This window comes from Diabrotica virgifera, chromosome 3 (genome assembly GCF_917563875.1).
Source record: "Diabrotica virgifera virgifera chromosome 3, PGI_DIABVI_V3a".
NCBI lineage: Eukaryota > Metazoa > Arthropoda > Insecta > Coleoptera > Chrysomelidae > Diabrotica > Diabrotica virgifera.
Genome location: NC_065445.1, coordinates 140,131,144 through 140,153,446, shown reverse-complemented (window position 1 = coordinate 140,153,446; position 22,303 = coordinate 140,131,144). Strand labels below are relative to the sequence as shown.

At 31.9% G+C, this 22,303-nt stretch overlaps 1 protein-coding gene across 1 annotated transcript in view; it reads left to right on the top strand.

Moving 5' to 3' along the window:
- The first annotated feature begins 2,088 nt into the window (after positions 1 to 2,088).
- The window catches only part of LOC126882573 (uncharacterized), a 481,344-nt gene continuing 461,129 nt past the window's right edge, over positions 2,089 to 22,303 (top strand). Inside the window, exon 1 of the mRNA XM_050647545.1 lies at positions 2,089 to 2,339. Coding sequence (XP_050503502.1) covers positions 2,197 to 2,339 — 143 coding nt within the window. The 5' untranslated portion in view covers positions 2,089 to 2,196. The remainder of the gene's footprint in view (positions 2,340 to 22,303) is intronic.

Here is a 22,303-nt window from a genome sequence, read left to right as displayed (position 1 = left end):
ATCTTCCTTATACTGCTTCGTTCACAATCACACTATAATTCATCTGGTACAAGCCACAATATTCCCTTTTTTCATTTTCAGCCATCTAATCACTTTCATCTATCCATAACATATACATAAATTACTGATAACATCATCCACAGACATCCTCATTAAATAAATTCTCATCTACATACAACATACCATTTTATTTCAACATATGACTCTCCTCGCCCTACCTACTCATTTTGTCATTACCAATATATAACACTCATCTATAGCAAAACCAAATCAAAAGTCGAATTTTCTTTCTGGGTCCCGTTCATGTTCTTCTCTCATTAATTCCCTCACAGAGACTCCATACCCCCCAGCCCCTAGTATCATCATCTTACGACGGTTTTGGTTTTTGGACCCTTAGGGATCCGGGCAGCCTGCATGGTCTTTAAGAATTGGTCGCCTAAGTTTGAGCTTGTACTTTCTTAACGATACATACTCCTAGATTATTTAAGACATTTCTACACCTCAGTCACCCCCATTGTGAGTTCCTTTTTTAAACTTATACAAAGTCTAACAGCTGTCAATACATCTGTGTAATGTAGTTTGCCTAACTCCACTGACAGTATAAGTAAACATAATCTCTAACTACAAAATCTAGTTTACCGAATTTTAAATGATCATTCTCACAATGGAGTGTGTTGTTACATCATTTCTAATTTTAACAATCTGTACACCATTCTTTAAATATGACAGGCTAATTTTTCAACTTCCTGTGGAACTGTCATTTCTGTCCTGTCAACGTTCGGAGGTCTACATCCAACCCATTGTCACTGTCACTTGCTACCTGACTTCCACCATGTAATCAAGTCACACTACAGCTCAGATGTTACCTAGGGCATAATTGTAAAATATTTCTAACATCCATGTTTTAATTGGCATCTTTAACCGATGTTTCCTTAACGGACCACGTATATAGGGCTTTGACCCACATATTTTTGTAAAATTATATCTTGGTGGTTAGCATGTAAACTTCACGTGAGTATAACCGACAGCTTTTTAACCCTAGTCAAAATTTCAATCTCTGCATTATTTTATCAGGTTATATTTATTCATTTTAGGTAAACACTGATGATGACACGTAAACCAGTCGAAAACTAGTTCTGATTGTGATGTAGCCCTTTTTAGGGATTTTAAATATACCTTTTATAAAGGATTTACTGTTTTTTGTATTACATGGTATACGGCCAACTACAGGAAAACTTTTTCCTTGTGGAATTTTTTAAAAAATTTAAAAAAAAATTCCCAATAAACCTTAATACGTTAATATTTACAAATGAGATAGAAATTCTTTATCTCATTTTATAAACATGTTAAATTATGTAAATACAAGTTGTAAACGTAATAATACGTACTAACTAGTAATAATTTGTTAATGTGGTTTGAAAAAATTAAAAAAAAATATATAAAAAACACATAATAAAATAATAATAACACATAATAATAAAAATCCACAAGGAAAAGTTCTCCTGTAGTTGGCTGTATACCATGTAATACAAAAAATAGTAAATCCTTTATAAAAGGCATATATTTAAAGTCCCTAAAAAGGGCTACATCACAGTCACATAACTAGTTTTCGACTGGTTTACCAGTCATCATCAGTGCTTACGTAAAGTTTACATGCTAAACACCAAAATATAGTTTAACAAAAATATGTCTGTCAAAGCTCTGTATAAGTGATCCGTTAAGGAAACATCAGTTAAAAATGCCAATTAAAGCATGGATGTTTAAACTATTTTAATATTATGCCCTAGGTAACATCTGAGCTGTGGTGTGACTTGATTACATGGTGAAAGTCTGGTAGCAAATGACAAATGGTCATTACACGCAATTATAATTTTTTATTGACCTAACAGCACATCTTCATATTAAAATTTCTATTTGGTACATAACTTTCTCTGTGATATTTTGCGACAATTTTCTTAGACATGACGTTTCTCTTAAAATTCTTAATTAACCAATTCGAATTTAACAAGTAGTTGTTTGTTACAGATTGACCCGCCAAGTGGCATTGGAACTGTGACGGCAGGCAGCGGCGTCGGTGGCCACCATGGTAACAACGGCAACAGTGGCGGAGGGGGCGGAGGAGGCGGAGGCCACGGCGGCACCGGCGGTGGCCACGGTGGTGGCCATGTCGGTGGCGGAGGTGGAGGAGGCCATTTGATGGTGGCCAATACGGCGGTGGACGAGGGTAGTTCCGACGATGCGAATACGCCGCTACAATCGCCGAGATCACAGAACACCAGCAGAGAAGAAGACGATAGCTCGAATGCAAACGAATCCGATTGCAAGAGTCCGAATCAAAGGTAAGATGACTTATAAGAACGCTAAATATGAGATTTCTTCAGAATAATTAAAACTTGTGAATGAATAATGTATTAGACAGGCGACTCTCAAGAGACTCCATTTTCAAACAAATAAATATTTTAAAAATAAAATATTTTAAATTTCTTAAGTCAGAAACAACTTCTCACTCATACCTATACCCTATCCTTCTAAAATTTGCAACTAAAAGGGGTGGTAAATACATAGACGTGGGGAATCTATAATATACATTCCACAGCACATCAATTTATCAAGGTAACGACAAATCTGCTTCCTAGTACTCAATATTTGAGTAAAAACGCAGATAGGTAAAGGCAGTTAAGATTTAATTACAATTCAGAGACCACTACCATCTGTCTAGAGTCCATTTCAACCTCTTAGTATTTTCAGGACAGCCTGTAGTGGTTCCATGAATCGAAATCAAATCTTTTCGCCCCGTATAGTCTAAGATCCGAATAGGAGGTCAAAATGTACGCGTCTGCTTGCCGGATGAAACATTATCTTAATTAAATTTCATACTTAGACAAATATTTCTAGCATGGTTTGCATATCAAAATCGTGTCATAGCTATCCTTAAAGGGGGCCGAAGAGGTTTAAATCAATAATCCAAACACATTTTTTTATCTAACAATAAAACACTGAAAACGTTTGTTTTCTATACTTCCACAAAATTTATTATAACTAAGTGACTACAGCTGTTTCGGCGGAGTGCCTTTCTCAAGTGATATAGTTTACAATGTGTTTGCCTTTTTAAGTCTTCAACTGAAGAGGTTGAGGAGTGGGGAGCTGTTTGTCTCGAGTTGGTCATTCAGAATTATATCTGTATTTTTCAGTTTATTAATTTCCATAGATTCTAAAAAAGATAGCTTAAGGCCTTTATTTTGAATATGTAGAATTTGAAACTCTTCATTGAAAGAATGATTATGATCTAGAAGGTGAAGTGCGTATGTAGAAGTGTCTGTTTTTCTATTGTTGAATGCCCTTTTGTGTTCTGCTATCCGTTTGTCAAAAGTTCTGCCAGTTTGACCGATGTACGTTTTCGGACAGTCACCACAAGTTAGTTTATACACACCACTCTGTAGTTGCTTTCTCTTTCGGCTTTTATTGTTCTTAATATATTTGCTTAAGTTGTTGTTAGTTCTGAAAGCTGGTGTTATTCCTTTCTTTTTTATGTATCTGGCTATCTTTGTTGTTATCTTGCCAGTATCTGTGAGAGAGCAGAAGGTACTGGGTTCTTTCTGTGGTGGTGGATACACTAATTTCAGGGCTTTCTTATGGAGTTTTTGGTTTAAAATTTTGTCAACTGTTTGTTCGTTATAGCCGTTGTTTACTGCTATTTGTTTAATGATGTTTAGTTCTATCTCGAAGTTATTTTTTGTCATGGGAATTTCTGTCAGTCTATGTATCATGCTATGGTAGGCTGCTAATTTGTGTTGTGTAGGATGGGATGATGAATTGTGTATAGTTGTGTCAGTATGGGTAGGTTTATGATATACGGAGAACTCATGTTTGTTGTGTAGTCTGGAAATCGTTACATCTAGAAAGTTTATGGAGTTATTCTGTTCTGTTTCTATTGTAAACTCAATATTATTATGAAGTGAATTAATATATGATAGAAATTGGTCAAGTTGTCTGTTAGTTCCTGTAAAGCATACTAGTTTGTGTACACAAACAACAGTGCAGGACTTATTATGGGTAATCCTCTAAGCCCATTGCTATCAGATATATTTATGAACCAACTTGAAACAACAATTTCTAAACATCCCGTATTTAAACAGTTCTTATATTGGTGGAGATACGTGGATGATATACTAGTATGCTTTACAGGAACTAACAGACAACTTGACCAATTTCTATCATATATTAATTCACTTCATAATAATATTGAGTTTACAATAGAAACAGAACAGAATAACTCCATAAACTTTCTAGATGTAACGATTTCCAGACTACACAACAAACATGAGTTCTCCGTATATCATAAACCTACCCATACTGACACAACTATACACAATTCATCATCCCATCCTACACAACACAAATTAGCAGCCTACCATAGCATGATACATAGACTGACAGAAATTCCCATGACAAAAAATAACTTCGAGATAGAACTAAACATCATTAAACAAATAGCAGTAAACAACGGCTATAACGAACAAACAGTTGACAAAATTTTAAACCAAAAACTCCATAAGAAAGCCCTGAAATTAGTGTATCCACCACCACAGAAAGAACCCAGTACCTTCTGCTCTCTCACATATACTGGCAAGATAACAACAAAGATAGCCAGATACATAAAAAAGAAAGGAATAACACCAGCTTTCAGAACTAACAACAACTTAAGCAAATATATTAAGAACAATAAAAGCCGAAAGAGAAAGCAACTACAGAGTGGTGTGTACAAACTAACTTGTGGTGACTGTCCGAAAACGTACATCGGTCAAACTGGCAGAACTTTTGACAAACGGATAGCAGAACACAAAAGGGCATTCAACAATAGAAAAACAGACACTTCTACATACGCACTTCACCTTCTAGATCATAATCATTCTTTCAATGAAGAGTTTCAAATTCTACATATTCAAAATAAAGGCCTTAAGCTATCTTTTTTAGAATCTATGGAAATTAATAAACTGAAAAATACAGATATAATTCTGAATGACCAACTCGAGACAAACAGCTCCCCACTCCTCAACCTCTTCAGTTGAAGACTTAAAAAGGCAAACACATTGTAAACTATATCACTTGAGAAAGGCACTCCGCCGAAACAGCTGTAGTCACTTAGTTATAATAAATTTTGTGGAAGTATAGAAAACAAACGTTTTCAGTGTTTTATTGTTAGATAAAATGAACTTCCATCAAGTAACGGTCGAATCCATCAACATTTTTTTTTAAGTATGGTAGAATTATTTTATTTTTAAATTAAATAAACATATTCAGTACAATTCATAGATTACTCAATAAAAAATTCAAGGAAAAATATTGAAAAATAAGCCAACGGTAGCAAATTTTTAAAAGACACCTCAAAATATAATGAATTTTGCGGTGGACATCAGAACTCATCATTGAATCGTGGTAAACAAAATATTCAAAAAGATTTAATTAGATTATGAGTTTTTCGAGGTAAAGCTGTCAAGTTTTTTTAGTTTTATCGAATTTTGACTTTTTGATACCACTCAGAAGTCAAAACAACGATTTTTTTTTTGTAAAAAAAGGGTGAAAATTAACATATTTATTATTGTTAAAGAAAAAATAAGCATACAACAGAAAATATCTTGAGAGCTTTACCTCAAGGAATGTCTAACGAAAATATATACAAAATTCCAGGTGAGTCGGTCAAGTAGTTGTTGAGTTACAATGTCTACAGCCTTTGAAAAAAGGAGTTTTGAGGAAAACGCGTGAAAAGTATTGTTAACTTTTATTTTCAATTTCTTTTTGTCTTTCAAATCGTCAAATGATGCACACCGGAATATCTTTTTGAATCGCGGAGTAATTTACAAAAGAAAATAAAAATAGCTGTTGACCGCTGTTCACTAGGTTCAAGCTTGCTGGCTCGAACTTGCTGCAAATCGAGTCGAAGCTAGGGCTATTTAGCACTATCTTCCTACCTTCGACTCGTTTTATAGCAAGTTTAGCAAGTTATAGTGAGAAACGGTCAACAGCTGTCCTTTTTTTTCTTTTGAAAATTACTCCGCGGTTTAAAAACATATTTCGGTGTGCATCACTTTACGATTTGGCAGACAAAAAAGAAATTAAAAATAAAAGTTGACAATACTTTAAACGCTTTTTTCTACAAACTGTTTTTTCAGGCTGTAGACATTGTAACTCAAAAACTACTTGATCAACTCACCTACAAATTTGTATGTATTTTCTTTACTCATTCCTTGAGGTAATGCTGTCAAGATATTTTTGTTTTATGCTTATTTTTTGTTTAACAATAATAAATATGTTGATTGTCACCCATTTTTGCAAAGAAATTCTTTGTTTAGATTTCTGAGTGATATCAAAAAGTCAAAATTAGATAAAGATAAAAAAACTTGACAGAATTACCTCGAGAAACTCATAATAGGGGAGTGCAATTAGAACGAAAATATGCATTGTTTCGGAAAAATTCAAATAAGCTTATATTTTTCTAAAACTTTTTTTGTTAGTTTACATACATGTTAAAGTAAAAAGTTCTACAAGCAAATTTGGCCGCTAATTGTTTATTAATTGTTTAAACAATAAAAATGGTTTTGTATAAATAATTTAAAAATATCGTTAAATTCATCATTTTAGTTTGATCAAATATGTTTCTATTTTGTTTTTGATTATGCTGAATCCGAATATGGCATTGCAATTTGAAAAGTCTTATAGACAAGCTCTTATACAGTGTGTCTTATACGCGAGGAACCACATGGAAAACTTTTTTATTATCAATCTTACGAAAAAGAGTTATTCCTAATAAAATGCTCTGGATAGTCAAAAATCTAAAACTAAACCATCAGATATCAAATTTTATCAATTTTATACGAGTTATGTCAAAAATATGAATTTCGTTAAAGAGTGAAGTACCTTTATATTCCAGAATATCAAAAAATTATATTATTAAAAGTTGTTTAAAATTAGAAACTATGTCTAAATATACAATTACATCATTCTAATCGAAAAAAAAAATTTCAATTTTTTCTCAAATTACGGATACTCATCATCATTTTATTACAATTATGATAACTATTTTATTATCACTTACTCGAAATTATTCTTCATAAAATGCTCTCCCTGGTCTAAAATCTAAGATACAATCATCAGATATCAAACTTTTTTAATTTTGTACGAGGTATGTAAAAAATATGAATTTTTCAAGAGTTAAGTGCCTTTATTATTCACACTTTTTTAATTAGAAGGATGTTATTGAACACTAGAACAATTTTTTTAATTCCAAACAACTTTTCTTAATAACAGTTTTCGATATTGTGAAATGTAAAGGTACTTTACTCTTGAGTGAAATTCATATTTTTTGACACACCTCGTATAACATTAATTAAATTTGATATTTGATGATTGCATCTGAGACTATATACGATGCAGAGTATTTTATAGAGAATAACTTTTTTCGTAAAACTGATAATAGAAAAAGTTATCAAGAGGTTCCAAGTTACGCAGACATACTGTATAGATAGAGCTAAAAAAATTTTTCTGCTGAACATTTATTATTGTTGAAGCTTATTATTAAATGTATTTTAGGTAAGTTTTACAGAAAAAAATTTTGATCACTTTGTATAAACATTTTTAACTCGTAATTTTCGGTTTTTGTATTACATTTTGTTATCTTTTTTAATTTTCTTAAACGCAAATAGTTTTTTTCGTTTCTAAAGTAAAATAATTCAGTGCATTTTAAAGATTACATCCTAAGCTTTAAAAAAGCACTTATAAAACTGTAATAGATCTGTTCAAACTTGAGTAATACCGTCTTAAAGTGGTGGTTAGTCTATAAAACTACGAAGATTTCAAAAATTACATTTTTTGAGACGTCATATCATTTGAATTAAATTTTTGAGCCCACACCGTACCTATGCCCATACATTTTATGTATTTCTATTATAACCATAAGATAGCTTAATTATTCTACTTTCATGTTCAATTTGTAAAATTTCTTCTGATTTGATAACTCAACCGTGCACTGGGCCGTAGGTTAGTTTACAGTCCGCCAATGTTTGTCAGAAGGGTGACTTTGGCGTTATAAATAAAAAATTATAGAAGATACAGATTTCAATTTAGAAAATTCTTTATATAAGTTTTTTTTTTGTAAAATTTTCTGAATTTTTCAATGGTCAAATTAGTTTTTTCTAAAATTTATATTTTCGGAGTTATTTAAAAAAACATCTGATTTCGTAGTTCATTTGTTTAATAAAAAATGAAGCTACCACTTCTCGAGTAGAACTTTTTGATATGTTGTTTACTAAACATTTCTTAATGAAATTACAAAAAGTTTTATCTTGTTTGATTTTTTCCGAAGTGAAAATCTATATGCACTACCCTATAAGCCAAAAAAATCTTTTTGAATTTTTTGTTTACCATGATTTAATTATGAGTTCTGATGTCCACCGCAAAATTCATTATATTTTGAGGTGTCTTTTAAAAACTTGCCACCGTTGGCTTATTTTTCACTATTTTTCCTTCAATCTTTTCTTGAGTAATCTAAGAATTGTACTGAATATGCCTATTTAATTTAAAAATAAAATAATTCTACCATACTGTAAAAAATGTGTTTGGAATATTGATTTCAACCTCTTGTTCCCCCTCCCCCTTGAGGATAGCTATGACACGATTTTGATAGGCAACCCTTACTAGAGATATTTGCCTATGTATGAAATTTAATAAAGATAATTTTTCATCCGGCAAGAAGATGGGTACATTTTGACCTCCTATTCGGATCTCGTAGTAGTACCCCAGGCTGTGGGTGAAAAATAGGTCGATTTCAGGATATAATTCAGGAATTTTTGAAACCTATCAGGTGTTGTGAAGGACGATGCCAGAAAGAAATTCTACTAAAATGTGACCAAAATATTGTCAGCTTTCTTTATTGCGATTTTCATTTGTTAAATTTGTAATTTTTAAAGATTTTTAATTTTGCAGCTTAGGATATTGATTCTAGAGAAAAACTTTTTAATAGAAAATTGTAGTAAATTAAAAAACCTACAATTTGAGCTATGGTAGGTTTAATTTCATTTATTGGTTATTGCAAAACAGCCTGCGAAATATCCAAAATGGCCGTTTTTTACAATTGCGTTATTTATTGTACAAATAATTTTTTTATTTTTTAAAGCTTTAAAATTAAGATCTATCAATTCCAAACATAAAAAAAATGTAAGGCCGGATTAACGAATTTGTTGCTTAGATATTAAAAATTGTTTATCACTAGAGGTCAAATGTCGAAGGCTATAACTTTTTGAAACAAAAATCGTAGAGGGTTGGTGAAAATCCAATCTCCTTCTAAAGAGTTACGTTTTCATTTTCTGATGTAAATAAATCCGTAAAACATTTTTAAACCTCTAATTTTTGGGTTTGAAAATAAGGGGGCAAATATCGTTAAAAACATTTAGAGCGAAGCGGCCCTGTACATCCTATGAGTTTTTAACTTACAGATTATTGTTGCTGAAGACGAAATGAAGATTTATAAAAAATAAAAATTTTCTACAACCAACTGAAGCCCAGATAATTGTTTCTTTTTTCTTAAATCGTAGTGCCTGTATTTATAACAATTAAGAAATTATTTTACAGTCATTGACTAAAGAAAGCCTTATATTATCTTAAAATAAAACTTATTATAAACTATAGTTACATTTAATTATTAAAAATTATTTTTAAATTCGGTGCTTTTGCGAGCGGCCGAATTTTGCAAATCGCCCGGCTCGCTTCAAATTCGCGCGCTTGGAAAATTTTTTACGTAACTTGTATTAAATTTTGACCGAAAACAATATAATAATATTACCATTATAATATATAGTCTATTTACCACTGTTTTTGTTTTTCTTGATAATCTTTTATATGTGAAATCTCATTTCTGAAGAAATAATATTACAAAAATGATACATATTGTTATGATCTGCTTTCTATTACTCTTATAATAATTATTATTTACTTGATTAATTATTTAATTAACGCAAATCATACATAAAAATTAAGGAAAAATCTCAGGGTGCCTTTTTATAATATAAAAAAGTCTAAATTATCTTATGTTATACTTATCTTCTCTCGTGGTTTCAGTATCTCTTAGTTGATCCTCATCGGGGTAAAATAGGAAAAGGAAATAAATAGAAAAATCATAAATAAAACATACAATTACCTTTATTATCAAAAGCAATGTTCTGTAAATTTATCAATTAAATTCTGTGGGCATAACTGTCCAAAAGAAACTTTTACCATATAAATTAATCTAATTCAAACAAATATTTAAAGCTTTGTTCTTGATACCATTAATAAAACAATCTAAACAAACAAATTTGGTATTCGCAAATTACTTATAATTCCTATTAAATTTCTGAAATGTTGGAATCTAAAATGCATATGCTTTTCCGTAAAAAAAATTAACTTCTGATTATAAAAAAATCTATCACATAGGTTATTGACTGACCTTTTTGATTCACACACAATGATGTCTCCTCTTGACCCAAACAGCTCCTCCTTGTTGATTATGTTAGGCTCCCAATCAAAGCCCTCTCCGTTCTCAGCAAACAATCAAGCAGGATACCAGCAACTATTTCTCCAAAACACAAGCCAGGCCTCTTTTTGCCAGTACTCGTTCAATAAACTCCAAAACTCTCTCCTCTCTTTCTCTCAACAATAATCTCCTGAGACCCAAGTATCTTTTTTACTTGGTGCCACAAATAATTTTAATAACGATAATTCTTCTAACTTACTCTCTTGGACTTTACAGAATCAAAGAGGTATTTCTTCTCGATTTGATTTGTCTCTTGTTACACTTTCAGCTATTCTCACTATCAAAAACAACCACTAGTACTTGCTTCTGAACTACTCACGAAAACTTTTTACTTCTCTTCTCGAATGCCCGTAACACAATAATCTTTTCTTTTACAAACTGTTTCAACATTCAAACAAAACTTCCTCCATTCCAAATTCCAAGCCAATCAGAAACATTTTTCTCTCCACTCTTCCTCTGTTTCATTCGAAAAAAATCCAGTCATTCTATCAAACAATACTTCTACTCAAAACTTATGACTTTTCGGAAATTATCTAAATATTCCTATCATTAAACAAACATATCTAAAATTCCAAATTTTCTTTACTTCAATTTTCTAAGAACTAATTACCTATGGCTTCTATATTTCCCGTAATAAACAATTGGTTTAAAATACTAATCCTAAATAACTTTCACTTCACTTTTATTTACAAAAACGTTTTTAATATTCTTCATGGAAAAATTCATTAAGGAGAAACCATTTTGTGTTGAAAGCTGACTTCTAATAAATATTTACAAATCAATATACAGGGTGTATCAAATTTATGTGCCCGCGTTATATTAAAGAAAATTAAAAATGTTTATTCTATCTTTGATTGATAAATTGAAACACAATAACTCCCCGCCTTGTTTTGAGGTAAAATCGTTTTTAATAAGTGCAACAAAAAAATTATTTTCTCTTGACAACAAACTTTTCTCTTGTTATCATGTTATCCGAACCTAATTCTCTTATCCTACCTTAAATTTAATGCATTTGTCTTTATTCGTGGTATTTGTACACATCATGGATATTGTAAACTCCTCGTATCTTTTCTGATTCCACATGCCTCAGAACATGATTTTGTCTTTGGAGATATTTCTCATTACTGCGCTGCAGCCTCCTCTGCACAGTTTCCAAAACTGGTTGGTATTCCCTTTGCTCAGGTTCTTCCCATGGCCGTACTGGCATAAGACCTTTCATGATATATTCCGGAGTCTCTTTTGTCACCGTACTTGAAATGGTGTTTAAGTAGTTTTCTATTTCTGCCACTTTCCTATCCCATCGTCGATGTTGTCTATTTGCAACAATGCGAAGGAATTTCGTAGTCTCCTGTATAAAACGCTCTGAAGGATTACTTTGAGGATGTCGGATACTGACAAAATTTGTCTCTATTCCCCTGTCTTGAAGCTGTCCCTTGAAACGCTCACTCCGGAAATACGTCGCATTGTCTAAAAGAATTCTTCTTAGTGTTCCTACTGTGGCTATAAAATTGTCAATCTTTATCATTATTTCTTCCCTCTTTGTCGTACGGCAACTGTATAACTTTACGTATTTTGAAAATATATCGACCATCACCAAAATATGTTTGTTCCTTTGCGTGGTCATTATCAGATCACTTCACATATCTATTGCTACAACATCCAACTTTTGACGGGATACAATATTTTTAGCCATATTTTCATTTCTGAAATTTCTCCTTTTATATTTTTGACATATTTCGCATTTTTGGGTCACTTCTTTGGCAATCCGGTAATCTTTTCGGCAGATATAGTTTTCTCGAAAAACCAGCCAAACCTTCCTGCTACCGATATGCCCATTGTCATCGTGTAATTTTTGTATTATCCTCTCTGCCAATGTCTGTGTCACCAAATATAGTTCTTTTCCATCAATTCTTTTGAAGAAAATGTCATTTTTTCTCTCCGCTCTTCTTTTTTCTTTTTCCTACAGATCTTCTTGATTTATTCTTATTTCGTTTAACGAAAATACACCTTCCTCTTGTGTCAAGATATTTAGTCCCACCTGAAAAATAATTGCTTCCTTTTTTCCAGTGTCTTCATCCCGTGTGAGAGCGTCGGCTATAATGTTGTCTTTTCCTTTTATGTATCGAAACTCAAAATCATACTCCTGTAGTAACAAAATGCCTCGATGTATACGATTGTTAACCAGTCGATTTTTCATGATATGCACCAAAGCTGCATGATCTGTTTCGATTGTGAATTTTGCTCCTAATAGAGAAAACCTTAACTCATTTACACAAAAAAGTACGCTAGCAAACTCTAATTCAGACATACTGTATTTTCTTTCGTGTGTTTTTGTTACCCGGGAAATAAAATAAATTGGCACTTCTTGGTTGTTTTGTATATGCGACAAAACCCCCGCGAATTTTTGGATGGACGCATCAGTTCGTAATATAAAAGGTATATTGTACATGGGATGATATATTTTAGTTCGTTTCGAGAATTCTTCTTTTAATATTTGGAAAGCCTTCTCTTGTTCTTCTTTCCAATTCCATTTAACACCTTTCTTCAGTAATTTTATCAATGGAATCTCCTTCTGGCTCAAATCAGGAATTAGTTTTTTGAAATAGTTGATCGTACCAAGAAAACCTCTCAATGTTTTCAAATTCGTTGGCCTTGGGTATTCATCTATGAGCTTTACCCGGTCCTCGGCTAAACTAACTGTTTTTGTTTCCAATTTAAAACCCAAATATGTCACTTCTTTTTAAAAACATTGACATTTTTCAATATTCAATTTAAATCCGGCCTTGTCCAACTCTTCTAAGATAATTTTTATGTGTTTCAAATGACTAGATGTATCTGGTGAAAAAATTAGTAAGTCGTCGATGTAGTGTACTATAAAATCTTCATACCTGTTTAATATTGTATGGAGAGCTCTTAACAGTGCTGCACAAGCACTTTGTAACCCAAAAAGCACTACTTTAAATCGGTACACAATACCATCGATCGAAAAATCGGTGTAGTTTCTACATTTTTCTGCTAAAGGTATCAACCAAAAACTATGTTTTAAGCCAATTTTAGAAAAAATATATGTGATCCTGTAATTCTCCCAAAAATAGCCTCGATGTTAAGAGGTGATTCATATTGAGATACCGTGTGTTGATTTATATTCCGGGCATCCAAACATAGCCTCAATTCTCCACTGCTTTTTTAACAATCACGATTGGGTTGATATACGGCGAGTCACATCTCACTATGATTTGATCTTCTAACATTTTATTGATTTCTCCTTTCACCTCCTGTCGGTAATTATATGGGATGGGGTAAGTTTTCGATCGAAAGTTTCCTAAGTCTTTAACCATAAATAAATGTTCATACTTTTTGGCTATTCTGTTTTCTTCATTTATTAAATTTTCATACTCCCTCAATATTTCACGCAGTTCCTTCTGCTTTTCTTCTCCACACATCAATTTTATTTCTTTTTCCTCCGATTATTTACACATGTGTATTGTGTATTCTGCCTCCTCCATTTTGCATACTTCTTCAAATACCACAGTTTCAATGGTATCTATTTCGTCTTCTTTTTCTATTCTGATCTCTTCTTCTTCTGGGCTCATCTCTTCTTTTGAGGAATCCCAAACTTCATTTTCTTTTGTCGATGTTTTTTTTTTCTTTTTCTTCTTCTGGGCTCATCTCTTTTTTCGAGGAATCCCAGGCTTCATTGTCTTTACTTATCTTCTGCTGCTTTCTCTTCTTCCTTTTCTGTCCTTGCTTCATTGCCAAATTCATTTCCACCGTTTGTTTTTTGTCTACATTATCCTTTTTCCATTTCTCATGTTCCTTGTCCATTTCCAGAATGTCCTGTTCTTTTTCTTTTCCCTCTGCTATTTTCACCGTGTTATTTTTGAAATTTATTACCACATGTTTTTCTGACAATTCATCTACTTTTACGATCATATCATGCATCATGTTCGGCATTATATCACATTGTAGTGCATAAAATTTCTTCCCCAATCGAGCCTTTATTCGTATTCCTTCATTTATTGTTGCCAAAGTCCGTTTATTTGCGCCTACTAAATTTACCCTGGGAATTTTGTAAATTAAATTCGTTAAATCAACCTCTTCTATTAATTTCCTGTTAATCAATGTAATTTCCGAACCAGTATCAATCACAATTTTAATCGGGTTTTCATTGATAAAACCATCTACAAATTTTAAATTTACTCACTTCTTTTATTATCATTTCCTGCCAATTTAATAAATTCCTTCGGGTGACAAAAAATTCCTATTTGTTCTTTTGTGTTTAGTGAGCGCCTTCGTGAAAAGATGCTTGCTGTTTTTCTTCGCTTCTTCTTCCGTCGCTTTGTCTCTCATCCTCATATTTACCTATTTGCGTATTGTTTACCGCTCTTCTCTTTTCTCTTGGTCTGTCGGACCCGTATCGGTTTCCACGATTTTACTGTTCATTCCTTCTATTATCATTTCTGTCTTCTTGATATGTGCGGTTGTTATTTCTATTTTGGTTTTCCCGATATCTGTCTTCGTTCCATTGCCGATTTCTTTGTTCATAGTTTCCTCTTCCGTTGTCTCTATTTTCGTTTTCCCTCCTCGGAATAAATTCTCTTCTTGTACAATCTCTCCTGAAGTATTGTCTTCTATCTCTATAGTCTTGATTTTCGCGTTGTCTATAATTTTGTTGCGATCTTCTTATTTCTCTTTCTCTCATTTTTGCTTCTCGTATTTGTAAGAATTGGCATAAACTGTCGATATCTTTGTAGTTTTGTAACGTTATGTGATCTTCTAAGGTATCTCCAAAATGTCTGGCTATCAGTTCTACTAGCTGTTCGGAAGAATAATTGTACTGTAGATGTTTTGCATTGTTGTATAATTGTAGTGCATATGTTTTTTCTGAGTTACCCATTCTATCATGGTACCTCCCATTTTGCAACTCCTTGTTTATTTCTAGCTGTTGTATTTTTCCCCAGAAATAACTCAGGAACTTTTGTTCGAATTTATGCCAATTGTCCCATTCTTCTTCTTTGCTATCAAACCATAAACTCGCCTCATCTTTAAGATGGTTCCTTATCGTTTCTTTGGCTGTTTCGAAATTACCGTTGTATTGTACTTTCTTTTTTTAAATTATTTATGAAAATTACTGGGTGTAAATTTTTTACGTCCCCGCCAAACTGTATTTTTATATCACCCGGACTTTGGATGAGTACTTCTCTCCTGTCTCCCGTCTCTCGTTGTTTTCTGATATCATCAATTAGTTTTTCATTATTTCGGCATCTTTCTTCTAATTCTTTCTTGTCTTCTTGCAAAGCATTTTCAAATTTTGCTTCTAAGTTCTCTATGTAATTTTTCTGGCAATTTCATATATCCTTCATTTGATTTTTGATTTCTTTAATCTCTGTCTCTTGTTGTCCCATCTCGTTCTTGATCATTGTCAAACATCGTTTTACTTCCTTTTCATACTTTTCTATGCGTTCCTCCATTTTTTTGTTGTTCTCTTCTATTGCTTGTTTTGTTTCCTTTTGGTTTTCTTGTATTATTCTTTTTATTTCATCCATTTTCTGATCCAATTTTTGTTGTGTTTCATCCATTTTCTTTGATGTCTCTTCCTGATTTTTATCCATAGCTCGTTTTGCTTCATCCATTGCTTGTTTTGTTTCCCTTTGATTTTCTTCCATTTTTTGTGACTGGAGTTGCATCAGTTGTAATAATTTATCTATTCCTGATAATTCCTGTTTTTCTGATGCCATGATTGTTGTTTCGAAAATGTCTTCTTGATCTGTATGTTCTTCCTGTTCCAAATGTTCTTCTTGTTTTTTGTTTTCTTTGCTTTTGCTTCTGGTGGTCGGCATGTAGTTAAAATTTTCTCCCCGCCTGATACGAAATTCGAAAATACCTTGTATGCTGTAGAGATGAAAATTTTTCTCTCCCCAAATATAATCAATTTATCACACAAATTGTCAAATTTATCAAAATTCAAATTAATCAAAAATAAAATAAATATGTAAAATTGTACCTAGATAAAAAAAATAACTCAAACAAAATATTTCATAAATTGTAAATATATCAACTTTTTCCGACGGGCAAATAAATTTTCCTTCACCTGTTTTTCCGTTTCCTATCCTTTCAAATTCACAACCAGAGATACTTTAATGCCTTACGTTGGTTCGCCATGTTATTATGATCTGCTTCCTATTACTTTTGTATTAATTATTATTTACTTGATCAATTATTTAACTAACGCAAATCATACATAAAAATTAAGAAAGAATCTCAGGGTGCCTTTTTATAATATAAAAAAAGTCTAAATTATCTTATGTTATACTTATCTTCTCTCGTGGTTTCAGTATCTCTTAGTTGATCCTTATCGGGATAAAATAGGAAAAGGAAATAAATAGAAAAATCATAAATAAAACATACAATTACCTTTATTATCAAAAGCAATGTTCTGTAAATTTATCAATTAAATTCTGTGGGCATAACTGTCCAAAAGAAACTTTTACCATATAGTATGGTATAGTTAGACCCAAACCCAGACATCCAAAGTGAAAGTTATCCTCCAACACCAAATTGTTCTATATGGTCCACATAATGTTCAGAAAAAAGTCACAGCATTTTGAGCGTCGGGTTTGGGGGGGAGAGGGGGGAGAAATCTGCAAATTCGTAGTTTTTTAGGTTTTTCGTCAATATTTCTAAAACCAAGCGGTTTAGCATGAACAACCTTCTACACAAAATTGTTCTACGTTAAATTTGAGAAAAAAAGGCCCTATGCATAACCCTTCTAAAATGAACGGTTCCAAAGTTACGGAGATAGTATAGTATAATTGGTCCAAAAAAGGCCTAACCCAGACATCCAAAGTAAATGTTTTCCTTCAACACCAAATTGTTCTATATGGTCCATATATTGTTCAGTAAAAAGTTACACCATTTTGAGCGTCCGGTTTGGGGGGGAGATGGGGGAGAAGTCGGTAAATTAGTAGTTTTTTTTACGTTTTTCGTCAATATTTCTAAAACTATGCTTTAGCGTAAGGAATGTTCTATAGAAAAATGTTTTACATAAAATTTAAAATAAAAAAAGTTCTATACATAATTGTTATAAAATTAACGGTTCCAGAGTTACGGAAGGTGAAAAGTGGAGGTTTTCGATGCTTTTATATTTACCGATTTCTCCCCCCTCTCCCCCCTAAACCGGACGCTCAAAATGGTGTGACTTTTTTCTGAACATTATGTGGACCATATAGAACAATTTGGTGTTGGAGGATAACTTTCACTTTGGATGTCTGGGTTTTTGGTATAGTTATATCATAGATATTGCCCAAAAAATATAAAAAGTAACGAAAACCTCGACACTTTACCCTCCGTAACTCTGGAACCGTTGATTTTATAACAATTATGTATACAACATTTTTTGTTTTAAATTTCATGTAGAACATTTTTTTATATAACATTGTTTATGCTAAAGCATAGTTTTAGAAATATTGACGAGAAACGTAAAAAAACTACTAATTTACCGGCTTCTCTCCCAGCTCCCTCCCAAACCGGACCTGAGAACCAAGTATCTTTTTTACTTGGTGTCACAAATAATTTTAATAACGATAATTCTTGTAACTTACTCTCTTGGACTTTACAGAATCAAAGAGGTATTTCTTCTCGATTTGATTTGTCTCTCGTTCCACTTTCAGCTACTCTCACTATCAGAAACAACCACTAGTACTTGCTTCTGAACTTCTCACGAAAACTTTTTACTGCTGTTCTCGAATTCCCGTAACACAATAATCTTTTCTTTTACAAACTGTCTCAACATTCAAACAAAACTTCCCCCATTCCAAATTTCCAAGCCAATCAGAAACATTTCTCTCTCCACTCTTCCTCTGTTTCATACTCTGCTTCTACTCAAAACCTATGACATTTCGGAATTTATCTAAATATTCCTATCATTAAACAAACATATTTAAAATTCCAAACTTTATTTACCTTAATTTTCTAAGAAGTAATTACCTATGGCTTCTATATTTCCCGTAATAAACAATCGGTTTAAAATACTAATCCTAAATAACTTTCACTTCACTTTTATTTACAAAAATGTTTTTAATATTCTTCATGGAAAAATTCATTAAGGAGAAACCAGTTTGAGTTGAAAGCTAACTTCTAATAAATATTTACAAATCAATATACAGGGTGTATCAAATTTATGTGCCCGCGTTATATTAAAAAAAAAAAAATTTATTCTATCTTTGATTGATAAACTGAAACACAATAATATATGTATATTTATGAAATATATAAACTATATTTTTAATTTTTTCATTGTTATATAAATATAATAATAATAATAATGTTACTTCTTATTATACAATATAAAACTTTTTCTTCTTGTAGGGACTATCCGTTTTGGATGTTGGCGACCACCATGGCAATCTGTACTTGCACACTAAATCGGTACTGCTGCTCTAAAAAGATTTGTAGTTGTTGTGTTGAACGACGTACATAAATTTTCTAGCAAGGTAATCCTTCGCGTTCCTGGTTCTCAGTTTCCAAATGGGGTTTGTAAAATTGCCATGATGGTCGCCAACATCCAAAACGGATAATCACTACAAGAAGAAAAAGTTTCATATTGTATAAGAAGAAGTAACATTGTTATTATTATATTTATATAACAATGAAAAAATTAAAAATAGTATATATTTCATATACATATGTATCATTTATATAATATTATTTCTTCAGAAATGAGATTTCACATATAAAAGTTTATCAAGAAAAACAAATACGGTGGTATCAATAGACTGTATATTATAATGGTAATATTATTAAATTGTTTTCGGTCAAAATTTAATACAAATTACGTAAAAATTTTCCGAGCGCGCGGATTTGAAGCGAGCCGGGCGATTTGCAAAATTCGGCCGCTTGCAAAAGCACCGATTTTAAAAATAATGTTTAATAATTAAATGTAACTATATTTTATAATAATTTTTATTTTAAGATAACACAAGTCTTAATCATCTCAATAATCTGTAAGTTAGAAACTCATAGGATGTACAGGGCCGCTTCAGCCCTAAATGTTTATAACGAAATTTGCCCCCTTATTTTCAAACCCAACATTTAGCTCGGCTTCAGTTGGTCGTAGAAATTTTTTATTTTTTTATAAATCTTCGTTTTGTCTTCAGCAACAATAATCTGTAAGTTAAAAACTCATAGGATGTACAGGGCCGCTTCAGCTCTAAATGTTTTTATCGATATTTGCCCCTTATTTTCAAACCCAAAAATTAGAGGTTTAAAAATGTTTTACGGATTTATTTACATCAGAATATGAAAACGTAACTCTTTAGAAGGAGACTGGATGTTTCACCAACTCTCTATGATTTTTGTTCAAAAAGTTATAGCCTTCGACATTTGACCTCTTGGGATAAACAATTTAAAATATCTAAACAACAAATTCGTTAATCCGGCCTTAAAGTTTTTTTTATGTTTTGAATTGAAAGATCTTCATTTTAAAGCTTTAAAAAATAAAAAAAAAAATTATTTGTACAATCAATAACGCAATTGTAAAAAACGGCAATTTTGGACTTTTCGCAGGCTCTTTTGCAATAACCAATAAATGAAATTAAACTTACTACAGCTCAAATTGTAGGCTTTTTAATTTACTACAACTTTCTATTAAAAAGTTTTTCTCTAAAATCAATATCTCAAGCTGCAAAATTAAAAATTTTTAAAAATTGCAAATTTAACAAATGGAAATCGCAATAAAAAAAAGCTCACAATATTTTTGGTCACATTTTAGTATAAGTTATTTCTGGCATCGTCCTTTACAACACCTGATAGGTTTAAAAAATTCCTGAATTATATCAGGTTTTTTCAACCACAGCCTGGGGTATAGTACCAGGTCTCGTAGTTGTGCCAATTACAATAAAATAATTAACAAATAAAAGCAATAGCACCTCTAATAAAAGATAGTCGAAACTCAAGAGACTACATTTTGAAACAAATAAATATTTAAACATAAAATCTTATAGATTTCTTATTTTGGAATGCATATTTTAGATTCCCACGTCTATGGATTTATCGCCTTTTTCCTTGCAAATTATAGAATGATAGGGTAAAGGTATAAGTGAGAATTTGTTTCTGACTTAAAAAATCTAAAATATTTTATTTTTAAATATTTATTTGTTTGAAAATTGAGTATTTTGTTAATTATTTTATTGTAATTAACATACGGTCGAAAAGATTTGATTTCTATTCGGAGAACCATTTCATGCTGTCCTAAAGATACCAAGAGGTCGAAATGGAACATAGACAGAGATGGTAGTGGTCTCTGAATCGTAATTAAATCTTAACTGCCTTTACCTGCGAATAATGTATTATTTGTATTTTACCAATTTTACATACTAGTCGATTATAATCAAAGTATCTTACTGTTAGTGCAATAAAATTAATGAATCAAACTCTTATTCTTATCCTTCTCGATGTTTATGTCCGTTCGAATGTTACAATATTGTACTGCGGATAAGCTGTACAGATGTTGTGTTGAACCAGGCTCTGAAGCTATTTTACGAGGATGTTATTCTTCTTCCTGATTTTCGCTTTCCAAATCGTCGGCTTCATATGGAAAGTGCCTAATTCCCAAAGTAGGCAAAAATGAGATTTTTGCGCCATCTAGTTAATATACAAAAAATAGTACATAAATCAAAATAGTACATAAATCAAGTACATAAATCAAAGAGAATACGATGGGCGGGTCACGTACTAAGATCAAGTGACGAAAGAGTTCTAAATGCCACATTCTGGGAAAGGCCCGATGGAAAAAGGTCAGTTGGTCGCCCAAGAAAGAGATGGAAGGACGCAGTAGCCAGCGATCTACGCAAAATGGGAGTACAGCAATGGGAAATAGCTGCCCAGGACCGACAACAATGGAGGGACATAGTAAACGCGGCCAAGACTCACATAGAGTTGTAGAGCCAAATGATGATGATGATGCATGCATAGCAAGACAAAAAAGTTCAAAAAAGTCAATAGATGTCACTAATACCACAAAAAGAATTCTACAAACTCATTCTTTGAATGGTTCTTTAAATCAGTTTTTTGTATCGTTACTTTTGAGATTGGATGGTAGTCAGTAGGTACCTCTAGTGTTGTTATAAAAATTAATATTTTTACTCAATTTCCAAGCCGAATTTAACTATCTCCAGCTATTGACTCTATCTTTGGAATTTAACGCGGACTTATTCCTCTCTCTTTGGAATTTAATCTGGATTTATTCCAAGGTACTAGTCTCCTGAATTACAGTATCACTTCAATACTACACTTATTGGCACTTTACACTGTAGTATACTGGTAGAATAGCATTAATACAGTTCTATATAGAGTGCGGAGTCAGAAATCGGTTTCTCTTGAATGATTCTTAATACTCAACATTTTTCTATCTTATATTATTCTATATTTAGACAAATCAAATCAAAATCTTATTCATTTAGCTATCCCGAAGCTAAATTCTTTGGGTAAAGCTAAAAGTGAAGAATCAAAAGTTAACTATGATATGTGTAATTTATTTCCGTAAATATGTTTTTTTACTTAGAGAAAAAAATTCATATAGACCACATGGTAATTAGCAATAGAATAGTGGTTTCAATTAAATACAATTTTTATATTTTGTTGACATATTTATGCGTAAAAAATATATGTATGTATCTTGTTTTTGATGCTTTGGATATTATGTAGAGGACATTCGAACGTTTTATGCTACATCTTTGAGTA